Source organism: Desmodus rotundus, chromosome 10, assembly GCF_022682495.2.
Source record: "Desmodus rotundus isolate HL8 chromosome 10, HLdesRot8A.1, whole genome shotgun sequence".
NCBI classification, from domain to species: Eukaryota; Metazoa; Chordata; class Mammalia; order Chiroptera; family Phyllostomidae; genus Desmodus; species Desmodus rotundus.
The window spans coordinates 66,337,307-66,355,124 of NC_071396.1; the positions used below are offsets into that span (position 1 = coordinate 66,337,307).

Consider the following 17,818-nt stretch of genomic DNA (forward strand, 5'->3'; position numbering starts at 1 on the left):
AAATGCAAACATTAACTGTCCTAAATAAAGTGTGAAATCAAGTTTACTCTTAGAAAGATATATCATGGTCAAGCAGAATTCATCCAAAGAATGTAAGAGTAGTTCACTATTAGAAAATCTTACAATTCATTGTATCAAAATAGTAAAGAAAAGCCTACGATGACCTTAACAGGTGACATTATCATCTGAATACACTACATTAATTCTTGGTAAATCTATAAGCAAATTATGAGAATGTGACTCCCTTATATCTTAACTAGTAAAGATCACTGAAGAATAAAAGCCTCATACTATTTACTTCCAGTTATAAAGTAAAATCCTCTTAACCTTTTTTGTTTTTTTACTTCTGCCAAAGAAATGGAGCTTCACAGACATGCAATTTGTTCATAAGGTTGCTATAAAAATGTATGTTTATTACTCAGGTGTGATAAGGCCACAGATCAGGAGACCACTGCCACTGTGAGACAGTTTGTTCCTCACAGTTCCCAAAGAGAGCATATGTCATATTATGCAGGGTCACATGGGGAAGCACCAAGGTGGATCAGGAGGCAAAAGGAGAGGAGGGAAATGTGGACAAAAGCTCTTATTGTAGTTACAGCAGGCTATGAAGGAACCATACAATTTTTTCTAGTTATCTGGTACCTGGCTCTGGGGTAATAATTAGGGCAGGGGGAGAGTGGCCCACAGTGTGAGAACTGAATCAAGTTGGCGATTGGGGATGGAGTCTGGATTGGCTGGTTTACATATGATCACAAATGAGTTGTTTACTACCTCTAGGTTGACTAGCCCTGGGAGGGGCAGTCTCCCCAGAATCAGTAAGGCCCCAGATGGCAAAACATCGGAAGTAAAAAGGCATGATTAATATTAACAAAATTCTAGAGATTTGCCTTAGAAATATGAATCTTTGTTACGAATAAAAGAACCTGAGAAAAATAAGATACCCCTTCTCCCTTGCAGTAAAAATACTGTTCAATGTCAGACAACAAGTTAAAAGAAATCAATTTGGTAACATGTTAAATGGAAAATATTCACAAGAATATACTGATCATGCTCTGCTGTGTAATATGGTGATTAATATTATAATATTCATAACTGTCACCAACCTGTCCTGTTCTCTGTAAAACTGTTTTTGGAAGTGTTACTTAAACTATGGGTTTTGTGAAATTCTTCATACTTTAAAAGTTATTTTCCCATCTGTGGAAAAAAACTTTACCAAAATAGTTATTTCTGATTGTCTTGAAATTTCTACATTACCGAGAGACTCAGTGGCACATTCTTCTTCCATATTTTGTCTTTTTTCATTTAGGGTTATTTTTTTAAAGATTTTATTTATTTATTTTTAGAGAGAAGGGAAGGGAGGGAGAGGAGAGAGAAACATTGATATGCAAGAGAAACACTGATCGATTGCCTCTCACATGCCCAGTCGGAGGCCTGGCCCACAGCCCAGGAATGTGCCCTGAACAGGCGACCTTTGGGTTTGTGGGACAACACCCAACCCACGGTGTCAAAGCAGTCAGGGCTAGTATTATTTTTTAAGTAACCTACAACACCATTTATACACAGTAATGAATGGCAACACCAGAATGACCTTTTATCACCACTCCTTTTATACAACATACTAGTAGCCTTTACCAACTCAGTGAGAAAGAGGTAAAAATTTACCTAGAAAAAATATGTACATGTAAATAGAAAACTATTCAAGAATGTAAACCCAAATGTTAATGATTAACTGGGAGTAATGACATTTCAGGTATGTTGGGGGACAATTCTCCATGGCTCTCTTGCCATTTCTGAACATCTTGCAAATAGAGGCACTAATTCCCTTTGTTCTGGACTATCTTTTCAAGGATATCTGTATAGAGTATAGCCTTGGAAGATACAATGACTCTTTCTGGAACAAAGGGAAGATCTGTTTACTATTCAGTAAAATAAATAATTTTTCCCTTAGGGGAAAAGGTCAGGTAGATTTACTGCCCACTGTAAAAGATTTGGTGTTCCTCTCCTATAACACAACCCATTGTATATGTAGTTGTCACCTGGCCCTCTTTGCCTCCATTTATGAATAATGGAGCTCAGGGAACAAGCACAAATGTTTATATATTGCTATTGCTATGAGAAATAAACCTGCCTTTATATCTGTTCTAGGAGTCTCAGGTCTTCTGCCAGAATCCATCAAATTGATTAGACTGCAAGTAGGGTAAAGTAAAATCTCAGATCCTTCATGGTTTTTGACAAGGCAATTTCTATTTTCATTATTCTTACATGTATTTTCTAATTTTTTACAATGAACGTGTATTATATGTGAAGAATAAAAAATGTCCCAATTATCACTTGGATAGGAGATAATGAAGAACAGAGCTACTTTCAAGGTTAAATGATTGACACAGACTCTCTCACTTTATGAATGTAACCAGGTTTTAAAAATTACCATAGGTTTTATGAAAGATTTCATTTGGCAAATTGTAAATACTAATTTATTGCTAAAAAACTGCAGTGGAAAAATTTCTAAAGGAAAATCAATGGGGGAAAAATCCCACAGATTAGCAGCAAAAGGGTAAAATACTTGAAGAATTGTAAAATTTTTTGAAAATTTACTGAATTTTTTCTTTTTCTTGTGAGTAGATATTTTTGATGAACATCTAAGTACTAAAATATACAATGACGTAATGAAAGCATTTTACATAAAAAGTATATTGCTATAGAATGTGAATATTATTTAAAATTATGCTCTATTTAAATGCATTTAAAAATTAAATTTGGTTCAGGTTATTTTGTTAATTTAGGATCTCGTAACAGCAAATCTGTACCATATTAACTGTAAATAAGTCTCTTTTACATAACAGAACAATTACATATTCATTTCTAAAAAGTTTATGGTAGGAAAAACACAGCAGAAGCTAAAGGCTGGCTTCAAGGCCAATTACTCACTAAAAAAAGACAATCATGAGAATAGTTTTGTAAGCTATTCAAGTTTTGTAAATGCACAGGTGAATAATATGGTCATACCTTCTTCTCTCCTAAACTCTCCTCTAACTTCATTTCGTAAGAAGCAGCAATAACATAGTCTACATGCAGGAAATTTAGAATTGAAATTATGGCCCTTCCTCTTTTAAGGTCCAAATAAGAAGTCAAATATCTATTTCAAACGGAAGAAAATTTCAAGCTGCTTGAAAAATCCCAAAACATGGCAGTATGCACCATGCCTACTGCCTCAAGAGAGCTGTGACCCTTATCCAAAGAAACACTGATCTTGAAAAATACTGAATCATTAAACAGGCTGAGACAGACCAGTTAAATAAATCCCTCTATGTAAGGCAAAGGCTAACTAACAAATGAGGAATCTAATAGTTTCTATTCTTCCTATTCATTTTATGAGTCTAGTGATTAATAAGTTTTCTTAACTTACCTATACCATGTTTTTAATAGACATATGTTAGTGAAAAGTGCTTTTTGTTCTTGTCACCAGACTTTTAAGAAATCACTTTTATGCCAGCAATAAGCAGGGCACTACTGTATATAAAGTAACAGCTTTCAAAAGATATATACAGCCCTGGCTGGTGTAGCTCAGTGGATTGAGCACGGGCCTGTGAACCAAAGTATCTTTGGTTTGATTCCCAGTCAGGGCACATGCCTAGGTTGCAGGCCATGTACCCAGCACAGGGTGCACTAGAGGCAACCACACACTGACATTTCACTCCCCCTCTTTCTGCTTCCCTTCCCCTTTCTAAAAATAAATAAATAAAATCTTAAAAAAAAAAAGACATATACATAGTACCTACCAAGAATAAAAGCTTCAACAAGTTTAGCCTTATAAATTTAAACCCCAAAAGTATCATCAAGCAGCCCAGGTATAATTTCACAGATGCAAACTTCACTATATTAAAACATTTAGAAATAAGTTTTTCCCCCCTCAAATCTAATACTGTGTTCCGTCTCCACAACTCTACTGAGGTTACTCTTACCAATGCCATTTTAAGCTGTCTCAACTGATGATGGCCTTCAATAGCCTTAACTTTCCTATTAATCTCTGTGGCTCTAGGCTTACAGATTCCCTCTGGCACTCTTCTCTGTGTAAGCTCCCCTGGTTCTTTCTCTGCCATCCTCAACTCCCTATCTCTTGACTCCTAAAATATTTGAATTTTTCAGATTATACCCTCCTCCATTCTTGCCCCACCCTTTGGGTGACCTCTCCATCCCTATAGGTTACTCTTTCATAAATCCTCACATGCTTATTTCACTCTAGTTTTCAATACCAGACTCATCTCTCAATGCCGACTAACACTTCTACCTGGATGTTCTGATGGCCAACTCACTGCAACAAGCACAAACTAAATACTCTTCTCAAAACAACTGGTTCCTTTCCTGAATTCCCTTTCTGGAAATAATAGTCCAATCAACCTCAGAGTGGAACCAAACATTTTCTACATCACAAGTAAGTTTTACTCATTCAATGTATTTTAGATCTGCCAGCTTCTCTCCACACCCACACTGCCTTTTGCTTGTATTTTTTTTTAACACGCCAGCTGGTCTCTACTATGGTCCTTCCCTTCTGACTCACTGCCTAGAGGATCAATTCCAAGATCCTTAGCAAGACACACAAGACCTTAATTAACTGGCCCCTGTCTAATGCTCATCTCCTATCCTCCATCCTGTATAAAGTGCTTACATCCAATCTTTATATGCATTACTGTATAGATTCATGTCTTTTTTATATATTCTCCATGGACTATCCTTTGATCCCACTTTCTTGCTGGTCACATACTTTTTCATCCTTCAGAATCCAGATTAAACATATTTTCCACTGTAAGACTATCCCTGAACCTCCTAGAATTGATTGCTTCTCTCCTTTTTGTCCCACCTCTGTACACTCAATATGTTGTTGGTAGAAATCAGGCTCTTCCATGGGATCATGAAGCATTGTAAGGACACACACAAGGGAGATTGGAACGTGGCAAAGTTTATTCGAGTAGAAATCTGCCTCTTGGTTTCCCACGTCTCATCTACCTCTGTCCCCCATGGAAAAAGTCTGATTGTGTCTTCAGCAAGGTGAAAACAAAGGCTGATGTACAGAGTTAGTTTCATATTAAAGCTTAGTCAAGTGTAACACCCAGCTAGTTTAGCTTGTGTTCCAGGCTACAATCACTGCTGTACTGAGATATTCAGGCTCCTGCCTGAGCCTGTATGTGTCTACACAGCCACTGATCACGTAGCTACTAAGGCCACATGGCTATGGAGAGAGAACATCCAAGTGCATGGGGTGAGTGTGGGTCATGAGTAAGAAAGAGAGCTCTTGGTTCCCCCTGGGTTTTATTCAGGAGCTCTTTGTTCAAAATAACCAATCAACTTTCCATGCTTCCATGGAATAAGTCTACCCCTCCATTAAACCCATAGGCCTCTATGGTCAAGCACCTTTCCCTGCACACACCAATAATCCAGTAGTGGAGAGGGCTTACAGTGCTCCTGGGGAGATTTCCTGTGCTCTGAGGTAGGTGGCAGTCCCTTGGAGTGTATGAATGAGTCTATAAATGCTATAGTTTCCTGGCTAAGCAATCAAGCTTATGCGCCCCAGTTTACTCAACTCAGTGTCTATTCCCTTTGCTCTCTTTATTAATAACTAGTTAACTAGGTATGGTAGCAAATACTTTCATTAGTATGTTCCTTATAACAGTACATAAATTCTCAAAGTATGGTTCCTGAAATCATTTGAGGTCAGAAACATGCTGACAATAAACCTAAGATGTATCTTTTTCTCCCATTCTCTCAAGAATGTATACTTGAGGTTTCTAGAGACTGCATGACAAGTGATTGCCAAACATACTAAATACAGAACCGGATGAGAATCTGGCTATCTTCTGTGAAGCCAGACATTAAAAGATTTTTGAAAAACCAATGACACTTTTCTCACTAATATTTTCTGTCTTGGAATACAGGCACACCTCATTTTTAAAAAAAGATTTTATTTATTTATTTTTAAAGAAAGGGGAAAAGGAGGGAGAGGAACATTGATTGGTTGCCTCTCATATATGCACCCCAACTGGCAAACAAACCCACAACCCAGGCATGTGCCTTGGGTTGCATGTGACCAGGAATCAAAACAACGACCTTTCACTTTGTGGGATGATGCCTAACTAAATGGGCCGCACTGGTCAGGGCCAGGCATACCTCATTTTATTGCACTTTGCAGATACAGTTTTTTCATCAACCTAGAGGCAAACCCTCCACCAGCAAAAAGAACATGACTCACTGAAGGTTCTGATAATGGTCAGCATTTTTTAGCAGTAAAGTAGTTTTTAATTAAGGTATGTACATTATTGTTGTTTTTTGGATATAATGCTATGGCACAGTAAACAGACTATAGCACAGTGTAAACATAACTTTTAAATACATTGGGATAACAAAAAAATCTGAGTGACTTGCTTTATGTGAAATTTGTTTCACTGTAGTGGTCTGGACGAACCCAAAGTAGCAGCTCTCAGGTATGCCTGTGTACAGTTGTTTTCAGAAAAATATATTGTGTGTTAATATGTAACAGCTTTACTATTTTTAAAACAAAAATAAATATTTAAAATTGTTTCAGTTTAAATTTCTAATACTATAAACATCAACGGATATACCCACACACAAAAAAGCTCTTTGGGATCCTCAATTATATTGAAGAGAATCAAGGGGCCCAGAGAACAAAACATTTCAGAGAGACTGGTAATCAGTTAAGAGTCTTCATATAGTTTAGACCATGCCCTCCCTAATCAGTCCTTGTTTTATTTCAAGGGTTATAGGAGAGGCACATGACACAACAGGAATCCCATGTAAGGTTTGTTGGATAAAATAAAATAAATTGGATTTAATCAATTGGATTAATGAAATCACTCTCCTTAAGATTTGTCACATTAAAATATATTTGGAGAAACTTTTATGGTCAAATGAAGATACTGGCAATTTATCTCCCCTTGAAACAACTATAAATCTGGACAAAATGGTCAAAACATCCATTTTAAGACTCTAGAAAATGAACAAAGTAAACAAATTCAGAAGCATTTTCTTCAAGAAAAACTAATGAACTACATATAAGAACAGTGAGTATCTCTGGCATTCTGTGTGGGGTGACCGTTATTCCCTGGCCAGTGCTCGGTTTACATGAAGTGATATACCAGGGTGGGTGTGGTGATGAAAACCAACATCTTTGCTGCCAAAGTGCTGCCTTGAATTGGTATGGAGGGCCAAAAACCCCAACCCAACTATACAGTTGATAAAGATAGCAAAAAAGGCTAGAAAAGAAATGGAGGGGGTTAAAAACATAGATCTAGTACACTAAGGTTATGGCCCCTTTGCAGGGTGGTGGATGAACCAGAAATTTAACAGGAAGATAGCAGAAATGGGAGATGTATGGGGCGCTAATAATAGTGCCACATATGCCTGGCCGACAGGGAAGCTATGTAAATGTGCAGAAAAGAGTTAAAAAGTGATAGGTTCTCTATATATCCCTCACTAACTGGGAGGCTGCATGCATGCCTAGGAGAGATCTAAACATCCTTGGTTGACTAGGAAGCTAGACACACACACACAAAGATAAGATCTGGGGGAGGCTATACATAAGCAAAGGCAGGATCAAGGTGAGTTGAAGAGAAAGAATATGCCAGGACAGATGTGAAAAATGCCTGAACATTAAATGTACTCCTCAACACACATACAAGCCACTCAACAGAGGTAAAAGAAAGTCCCTTGTTCAGATAACAGTGTAGGACGTGTGGTACTCGTGTCCTCCCACAACATTAAAATTACAATTAAACTACAGAATAACCATCATTCAGAACTGCCTGAAATCTAGCTGAACAAAAGTCCTCCGACTAAGGATATAAAAAAAGCCACATCCAGATTGGCAGGAAGGGCAGAGCCTATGAGCAATAAAAATCAAAAGGGGTCTCTTCACTGCAGAGGTCCCCCAACGAGGGCTCCCAGATCACATCAGGATCTCCATCCAGAGTTCCAGTGCCAGAAAGAGTAACTTCTGGCTGTAAAAATCAGCAGGGATTGTGGGTCAGTGAGATGAAGTGCTCCTAGAGTCCCAGGCAGTTCCTCTTAAAGGACCCATGCACGGACATACTTGGACTCACCCCCTCTGAACTCCAGCAATGGGGCAGAAGACACCAGAGAAATATGGGGAGAAACTGAATTGTCTGGCATCGGGGCAAGTGCTGGAGGGGCAGTTTTCTCCCAGACAAAAGAGCTAGCAGAGTTCTGAGACTCCCCACACTGAGCTGGCAGGTGGGCACCATATCTGAGTTGCCACTGGACTGGCCCACCATAGTAATTACCTGAGACCCTACCCCACCCAACTTGCAGGCCCACCCAAGCTGTTCCATACAAATGGCCTGTCTATCTTGGCTCATGCTTCCAACTTTCCCCAGATCTCTCAAACAAGCAGCATCTGGCCTTGTGGAGCCTAGTATCTATTGCTAAGTGACCCCAGCCCTGGCACTAGCAGCAGCCAGCCTTTGTTTGCAGCCTGGCCTCTCAAGGGCTCTTCCAAGCCCTACACAAGTAGCAGCCATCAGCAGATCACTTTGTAGCTCATACTGAGTAGACTGGGGCAGAACACATACAAGTAGTGGCTGACCTTGACCTGCACCTCCAGAAGGTCCCAGCACCAGCTAATCCAGTGAACAGCTTCAGAGCACAATGAAGCACCACCCAACAACCTCCACAAAAGACACTATCAAGAGGTAAACTCAGGTGGCATCAGAGCCCCACTAAACTAAATTTTATTTTGTAGGATTGGCCCCTGTGCAGCTGATCCTCCTCAGTGGTTGAAGTCAGTCCTCGCATCCCAAAATACTGGGCACATCACTCCCACTGATGTGCTAATAGGAATAAAAGCTCAACTACAACAGGACGGTGTACAAAGCCCACACAGGAGGGGAAGCACACCTAAAGTGCCCAGTATGGGTGAATGGAAAGGCTGTGCCACTGGACCCTACAAGTCAGCTACTACATTAGGCTACTCTACCAAGTCTGGGAGACTCAGTAGCTCTAGCTTATACACAGAAACAAAACTGGGAGGCTACCAAAATGAGGAGACAAAGAAAATGTGCCAAATGAAAAAACAGAACAAACATCCAGAAAAAGAACTAAACATAATGGAGATGGCAATCTACTAGATGCAGAGTTCAAACACTGGTAATAAAAATGCTCAATAAACTTAAGGGAAGAGTAGATAAACTTAGTAAGACCTTCAACAACATAAACGAAGACATGGAAACCTTAAAAAAAAAACCTGTCAGAAATGAAGGATACACTAACTGAAATGAAGAATAATTTACAGAGAATCAAAGAGTAGCTGAAACAGAGAATCAAATCAGTGACTTTGAATATAAGGAAACAAAAAAACACCCAATCAGAACAGGGGGAAAAAAAAAAAAAGAATCCAAAAAAATTTGAGGATAGTGTAAGGAGTCTCTGGGACAACTTTAAGCATACTAATATTCGCATCATAGAGTACCAGAAGGAGAAGAGAGAGCGTAAAAAATTAAAAACATATCTGAAAAAATAATGATGGAAACCTTCCCTAACACGGTGAAGGAAATGACATGCAAGTCAGGGAAGCGCGCAGAGACTGAGTCCCAAACAAGATGAACCCAAAGAGTCCCACACCAAGACACATCATAATTAAAACGTCAATGGCTTAAGACAGAGAATCTTCAAAGCAGGAAAAGCAGTTACCTCTTACGACCTCTTACCTACAAAGGAGCTCCCATAAGACTGTAGCTTACCAGGCAGTCTTACCAGAAGGGACTGGCAAGAAATATTCAAAGTGATGCAAAGCAAGGGCCTCCAACCAACGTTACTCTACCCAGCAAAGGTATTTAGAATTAAAGGACTTACATGTACAAATGGCTCTCCAGACAAGAAAAAGCTAAAGCAGTTTATCACCACCAAACCAGTATTATGCTTAAGGAGAAGAAAAAAAAAGACAAAATATATGAACAGTAAAATGGCAGTTCATATATATCTATCAATAACTGAAACTAAAAAAGAAAATTACCAAACAAGCAGTACAGAAACAAACTCAGATACAGAGTATGTTTTGACAGTTGCTAGATGGAAGGGAGTTTGCAGTGGTGGGTAAAAAAGATTAAGGATTTAAGAAGTACAAATTAGTTGTTACAGAATAGACAGAGGTATGTAAAGTACAGAACAAGGAATATATGTAACAATATTCTAATACCCTGTTTTGCTGTGTATAATGTGCACTTTTGCCCAAATATTTGAGGGAAAAATAAGGATGCACATTATACATGCCTAGTACTAATTCCATATCTATATAAATGTTTTTAGTTCTTTTATTTATGCTTATATGTTAAAAGTGTAACTCTAGAAAGCAATAACGATATCCGTATGTTCAAAAATAAATGCTAAAATACCTTTATAATACAAAAAAGTATCTATAAATGAATAAAGAATTAAAAAATTAAAATGAAAGATTTTTTCCTGAAACTTTGGGCCAAATACATGGGTGCATTTTACGTGGGAGTGCATTATACACGGCAAAATACAATAAGTATCTATGATGTCAGATGGGTACAAGATTTATCAGGATGATCATTCAGTTAAGTTATATGTCTAATCACAAGTGTGTACACCTTAAACTAATATAATATTTTATGGTAACTGTAATTGAAAACTAAAAAATAAATTATAATAAAAAGGAAGGTGAAAGAAAGCCGTATTGGCTCATAAGATGTTTGTTAATTACAACCTCTGACCTATCAATAGCTGCTTTCTTATCTATACAGACACAGGGACAACCCCAAGGAAGGAAGACCAAAAAAGATAGACATAAAAATGGACATCTGTGTCACGACAAATACCATTAGTATACTCCTGACATTTTACTAAAAGCAAATCAAAACAAAAAACCCGATCAACAATGACAACTTTCAGGTGGGAACTAATGAGAATTAACATAGCTGCTACAATATATGACCTAAATTGACCAGTTTTCAATAAAAATTGAGACATACAAAAAAGCAAGAAATATATATTCAACAGAAACTTCTCTGAGCCCAGATATTAGATTGGGCTAGACTAGAAAGAAAGAAAATAATTTTTAATGAATTAAATATGGCAACGATGACATCAAATAGAGAATATCACTTTAAAAAAATTACAAAAAGAGCCAAATGAAAACACTGGATTTGAAAATAGCAACTGAAAATACATTAGATATGTTCAACAGCAGATGTGAGGTGCCCCCCCCAAAATAAATAAATAAATTAAACATCCCAAATTACATGGAAAAAAATCATTAAAGGATAAATTCAGGAAGCTCAACAAATCTCACATAAAATAAGGAATCCCAAACACATCACAGTCAACTGTTTAAAGACAAAAGAGAGCAGTAATAAAAATAAAATATTTTAGGACAAGGGCACAATGTAATTAATAGTCAACTTCTCATCAGAAACAGTTAAAAGCAAATGAAGTGGAATTATATTCAATCTAATAAAAGAAAAATGTCAACTAAGAATTCTAGTATCTAACAAAACTATCCTTTAAAATAAAGGCAAATAGTCACAAAAGACCACCTATTACATAACTTCATTTATATGAAATATCCAGAAGAGAGGCAAGTCTATGTATAGAAAAAGTAGATTGGTGGCTGCCCAGAGCTGTAAAATTTCGATACAGAATGAGGAGTGACTGCTAATGGGTACACAGTGTTTTTCAGGTGAAAATATTCTGAAATTGATAGCAGTGATGACTGAACAACTCTATAAATAAACTAAGAACTAATGAATTCTACATTTTGAGTAAGTTGTATGCTATGTGAATTAGAGTTCAATAGTTATTTTTTAAAAAATGGCAAAGTCAAGATATTCCTAGACTGAGAGAAATGAAGACTGAGAGAAATCATGGATGAAGATCTGTCTTAGAGTAAATACTAAGGAAAATTCTCATGACTCTAAGAAAATGACACCAGACAATAACTTCAATCTAGAAGAAGAAATTAAGAGTGCCCAAAGTGGTTTGTAAGTAATAACAGAGAAATTCACAAAAATATTTTTCTTTTCTTCTCTTATTTCTTTAAAAGATTGTATAAAACAATGCTTATAACATTCTATTGTTACATTAATTAACAAATGTAGATGTGATCTCTATTATATAGGAAAGGAAATGGAGCTATATTGGAGCAAAGTTGCTATTTTTACTGGAATTACATCAATATTAACCTATAGTAAAAGGAAGTATACTATAACCCTTAGATGAACATTTTAAGAATATAATTCAAGTAGCATTCTTTTAGAAACATCACAGAAATTTAAATAGTACTCTGGAAAATATTTTTTAAAAGGTAGCATAATTAAGGAACAAAAAGAAATGAACCAAAAACAAAGAACAAAAGAGCAGACATAAATCCAACCTTAGGAATAATTACATTAAATGTGAGTAGATTAAACACTACAATCAAAAGGTAGAGATTGACAGTGCAATCAGCAAGAAAAAAAATATATAAGTATCCATACTTGAAAAGAAGTAAAATGATCTTATCTGAAGATGATATCCTCCCATATGTAGAAAATTCTAAGGAATCAATAAAGGATATTTTGACTTCTGGCAATGATGGAGGTGTCAGTAGACACACTGTGCCTCCTTGCACATCCAGAAGGAGGAAAATAACAAATTTAAAAACAAACAACAACTAGAACTGACAGACAATCAACTGTATGGAAGTCTGACAACCAAGGAGATAAAGAAGAAACATACATCCAGACCAGTAAGAGGGGCGGAGACAGGCAGCCAGGCAGAGAGGACTCTGGGCAAGGCAGCAGCTGGAGGATGGGGGCAGGCAAGGAGGTGGCTGGCAGACGTGGTTAGGCAGCGGCCTGCAGGCTGGATGGTCCCACATTCATATGCAGATAAACTGGGAGGAACAACTGGGGAGGCAAGACAGACCTGGCAACCCAGGGTTCCAGTTCTGGGAAATAAAGCCTTTAAGCCTCTAAGTGAAAACACCTGTGGGGATTGAAGAAGCAGTGGGAGAAACTCCCAGCCTCACAGCAGATTTGTTGGAGAAACTCACAGCGTCCTAGAATGTATGCAAACCCACCCACCCAGGAAGCAGCACCGGAAGGGCCCAATTTGATTGTGGATAGCAGGGGAAATGACAGAAAGCCAGCAGAGTGGAGCCAGCCGCACTGTTCTACCTCAGATACCTCCCCCACATACAGTGTCACAACACAGCCACGTGCATTGTCCCACCCTGGTGAACACCTAAGGCTCTACCCCTTACTGCTTCATAGGCTGCCAAGAACAAAAAAAACAAAAACAAAAACAAAAAAAAAGCCCAAATGAAAAAACAGATCAAATCTCCAGAAAAAATACAACTAAGCAATGGAGAGATAGCCAGCCTATCAGATGCAGAGTTCAAAACACTGGTAATCAGGATGCTCACAGAATTGGTTGAATATGAATATGGTGCAAATTAGAGGACAAAATGAAGAAAATGCTAAGTGAAATAAAGGAAAATGTACAGGGAAACAATAATGATGGAAAGGAAAATGGGTATCAAATCAATGGTTTGGAGCAGAAGGAAGAAATAAACATTCAACCAGAACATAATGAAGAAACAAGAATTCGGAAAAATGAGGAGGCTTAGGAACCTCCAGGACATCTTTAACGTTCCAACATCCGAATTATGGGGGTACTAGAAGGAGAAGAGGAAGAACAAAAAATTGAAAACTTATTTGAACACATAATGAAGGAGAACTTTCCCAATCTGGCAAAGGAAATAGACTTCCAGGAAGTCCAGGAAGCTCAGAGAGTCCCAAAGAAGCTGGACCCAAGGAGGAACACACCAAGGCACATCATAATTCCATTAGCCAAGATGAAAGAAGAGGAGAGAATCTTAGAAGCAGCAAGAGAAAAGGACACAGTTACCTACAAGTCTTAAGGACACAGTCTTAAGGGGTTCCCATAAGACTGTCAGCTGACTTCTCCAAAGAGACCTTACAGGCAAGAAGGGACTGGCAAGAAGTAATCCAAGTCATGAAAGGCAAGGGCCTACATCCAAGATTACTGTATCCAGCAAAGCTATCATTTAGAATGGAAGGGAATATAAAGTGCTTCTCAGATAAGGTCAAGTGAAAGGAGATCATCATCACCAAGCCCTTATTATTCAAGTGATCTACAGATTCAATGTACAGATTCACTATTACCCCTATTAAAATCCAGCAGGCTTTTTTGTTATGTGCAGAAAACTGATAACCTGGTCCTAAAATTATATGAAAATTAAAAGGATCCTGAATAGCAAAAACAGTATTTGAAAAGAAAGTTGAAAACTTGGAATTCCTGATTTTGAAAGCAGATTTAGGGTTGCCTGAGAGTTGGGGTGGGAATGAACTCACTGTAAATGGTCATGAACATCTTTTAGCTATGATGGCAATAGTCAAAACTGGATTGTGATGATAGTTGCACAACTCTTTTCCCCAGTTCCAAAAAGACAACAAATCTTAAATGTAATCGTATACCTTTCTTCCAAATGGTTTTTCTACCATATTGCTGTCACTGTCAGAATTTTCACTCTGAACTGGTTTTGTGAACCCAGATTTGGGCATCTTATAGCTCTTCAGCTAGCTTCTTCTTATCAGTCTTCTCATCCTGGATCTGTAAAGAATGGATATATAAGGGTTACTTGTATACCTCTGCAATAAAACCTACTTAAGATTTATGCAATTTAGTGTAATTTTGCAAGACTTCGATTTGGTTTTCTCTATGTCCTTGTTAAGATAATTTTCTCAGAGAGGCTGTCTTAGCCTTAAATAAGTTTTCATGGAAGAATTTGGGCTTCTAATTAGAGATCTCTTGTTCAAGTCCAGTCATCTTGTCATTGAAGACAAAAAAAAAGAGAACTACTTTTATATTTCTTCCCACCTTCATAGCCTAATATTTAATCTCTAGTTTACTGGGTGGTTAGAAGCAGCCGAGTGAAAGCAGTGGCAAAGGTTTTGTCATTCTAGCATGGCTGCAGAGATAGAAACTCTGAATAAATTCTCTGGTAATTCTGTATTGATCTGGCAGTTATTTCTGAAGGTCCAACAAAGAACCTGATAGGTTTGATAGGTTAATTTCATAACTTCTAATTCTATTTTCAATTAATTTAAATTAATTAAACCCTTCTTACCGAAAATCCCCAGAGTGATTTTCCTTCACCAAAATCCCAGACATCATCAGGCATTTATTCATTTTATCAACCTATTCACTGACTTAGTAATTATTATCCTGTGCTGTACTATAATTATCACTTCATGTATCACTGTCTTTCCAATTTTTTCAGCCTTCTGTCTCCTGCTCTGCAAGCTGATTTAACAGGGCAAGGATCCTCTTAGAGCCTATGCTTATGTATAAGCTTGAGAAAGCCAGAAAAAATTCCAAGAATGGATTTTACATACAAAAGGGAAAGCCATGAGGTTAGACGTGTGTTGCTGTATGATGACCTATTAGCCACAGGTGGTTGTTTAAAGTTAAAGTAATTAAAATTAAATTAAGTAGCTACATAGGATGGAATGCAGGCATACAATATTTCTATTATCACAGAAAGTTCTATTGCTCAAAACTGGACTGCTGGCCAATGGGATCATGAATTGGGCCACAACAAGCAGAATGACTGATATGCTATAATTTCCTATAAATGGATGCATAGATACAAGTAAAATTTTTTGTGTTCTTCAAATTGTTCTAGTGCTGCTTTAAAATTTGATTTTTAATAGAAATAAAAGTGAATTCTTAAGTAAGCTGAATTTGTAAATTATCTAAACTAGGTTAAATTAATCTGGATATAGCCAGATTAGAGTATATTCCAACACAAAAAACCACCAGAGGTCAAACAGTTCAAATATCTCATTTTTATAGAGGAGGAAAGAAACTTAAAAGAAATAAACTTTCTGACACTACAGACAAGAGACAGAATTTAGCTTCAGGTCATTTAACTGTCTGAACTATTACCATATACATAGAATCATTTAAACATACCAGTGTCCTCAAAGCTAGTAGCTCTGTGAAAATCTTACAGTTACTAATCATACAAACAGAAAAATTATGACTCAAAAGCAAAATTGAGCTACATATCAATAGGCCTTAGCCTAGATGAGACTGACAATAAAGCACTACCTCCTTTGTAGATCAAGCAAAGTTACTGGTGAAAAAAGGAGTGACATGAACATTGAGAAAATTATAAATGGCAATAATGTATTAGCAGACTGTATGTTAGAGAAAAAGTTTATATTATTTTTCAGTGAATTTATTTAGACAATTTCAGCATTAATAATAAAAATCAAAATTTAGATTCCAAATATATTACTTCAATCAACAAATATGAAGCAATTTTGTACATAGGTTCTTGGTCCATTATATCTATTATAAACACTAGAGCAACCATTATACAAATACAGAAAGGGATGATAAACATCACGTCAGGTAAACTGAAATACTTTTTTTAAAAATATATTTATTGATTATTCTATTACAGTTGTCCCATTTCCCCTCCCTCACTCTGCTCCATCCTGCCCATCCCCTCCCTCCCACATTCCCCCCTTATAGTTCCTGTCCATGGGTCATACTTATAAGTTCTTTGGCTTCTACATTTCCTACATTATTCTTACCCTCCCCCTGTCTATTTTCCACCTATCGTTTATGCTATTTATTCTCTGTACCTTTCCCCCCTCTCTCCCCCTCCCAATCCCCTATTGACAACCCTCCATGTGATCTCCATCTCTATGGTTCTGTTCCTGTTCTAGTTGTTTGCTTAGTTTTCTTTTGTTTTGGTTTTAGGTGTGGTTGTTAATAACTGTGAGTTTGCTGTCATTTTTACTGTTCCTATTTTTGATCTTCTTTTTCTTAGATAAGTCCCTTTAACATTTCATATAATAAGGGCTTGGTGATGATGAACTTCTTTAACTTGACCTTATCTGAGAAGCACTTTATCTTCCCTTCCATTCTAAATGATAGCTTTGCTGGATAGAGTCATCTTGGATGTAGGCCCTTGCCTTTCATGACTTGGAATACTTCTTGCCAGCTCCTTCTTGCCTGTAAGGTCTCTTTGGAGAAATCAGCTGACAGTCTTATGGTAAGACCTTTGTAGGTAACTGTGTCCTTGTCTCTTGCTGCTTCTAAGATTCTCTCCTTCTGTTTCATCTTGGGTAATGGAATTAGGATGTGCCTTGGTGTGTTCCTCCTTGGGTCCAGCTTCTTTGGGACTCTCTGAGCTTCCTGGACTTCCTGGAAGTCTATTTCCTTTGCCAGACTGGGGAAGTTCTCCTTCATTATTTGTTCAAATAAGTTTTCAATTTTTTGTTCTTCCTCTTCTCCTTCTGCACCCCTATACTTCGGATGTTGGAATGTTTCAAGATGTCCTGGAGGTTCCTAAGCCTCTCCTCATTTTTCTGAATTCTTGTTTCTTCATTCTTTTCTGGTTGGATGTTTCTTTCTTCCTTCTGGGCCACACCATTGATTTGAGTCCTAGTTTCCTTCACATCACTATTGGTTCCCTGTACATTTTCCTTTGTTTCTCTTAGCATAGGCTTCATTTTTTCATCTGGTTTTCGAACAGATTCAACCAATTCTGTGAGCATCTTGATAACCAGTGTTTTGAACTGTGCATCCAATAGGTTGGCTATCTCTTCCTTGCTTAGTTGTATTTTTTCTGGAGCTTTGAAGTGTTCTGTCATTTGGGCAATTTTGTTTGTTTGTTTTGTCTTGGCACATCTGTTACTTTAAGGGGCGGAGCCTTAGGTGTTCACGGGGCGGGGTAATGCTGGTCACTGTG

At 37.4% G+C, this 17,818-nt stretch overlaps 1 protein-coding gene across 10 annotated transcripts in view; it reads right to left on the reverse strand.

Moving 5' to 3' along the window:
- Nucleotides 1-17,818, reverse strand: part of ANKRD12 (ankyrin repeat domain 12) — a 139,972-nt gene that overhangs the window by 81,880 nt on the left and 40,274 nt on the right. For 8 of the 10 annotated variants that reach the window (XM_045187702.2, XM_024580242.3, XM_045187701.2 and 5 more), the window contains one exon: nt 14,526-14,661. The exons of the other annotated variants lie outside the window; for them this stretch is intronic. In XM_045187702.2, coding sequence (XP_045043637.2) covers nt 14,526-14,612 — 87 coding nt within the window. In that variant the 5' untranslated portion in view covers nt 14,613-14,661. The remainder of the gene's footprint in view (nt 1-14,525; nt 14,662-17,818) is intronic. 10 annotated transcript variants of the gene reach the window in all.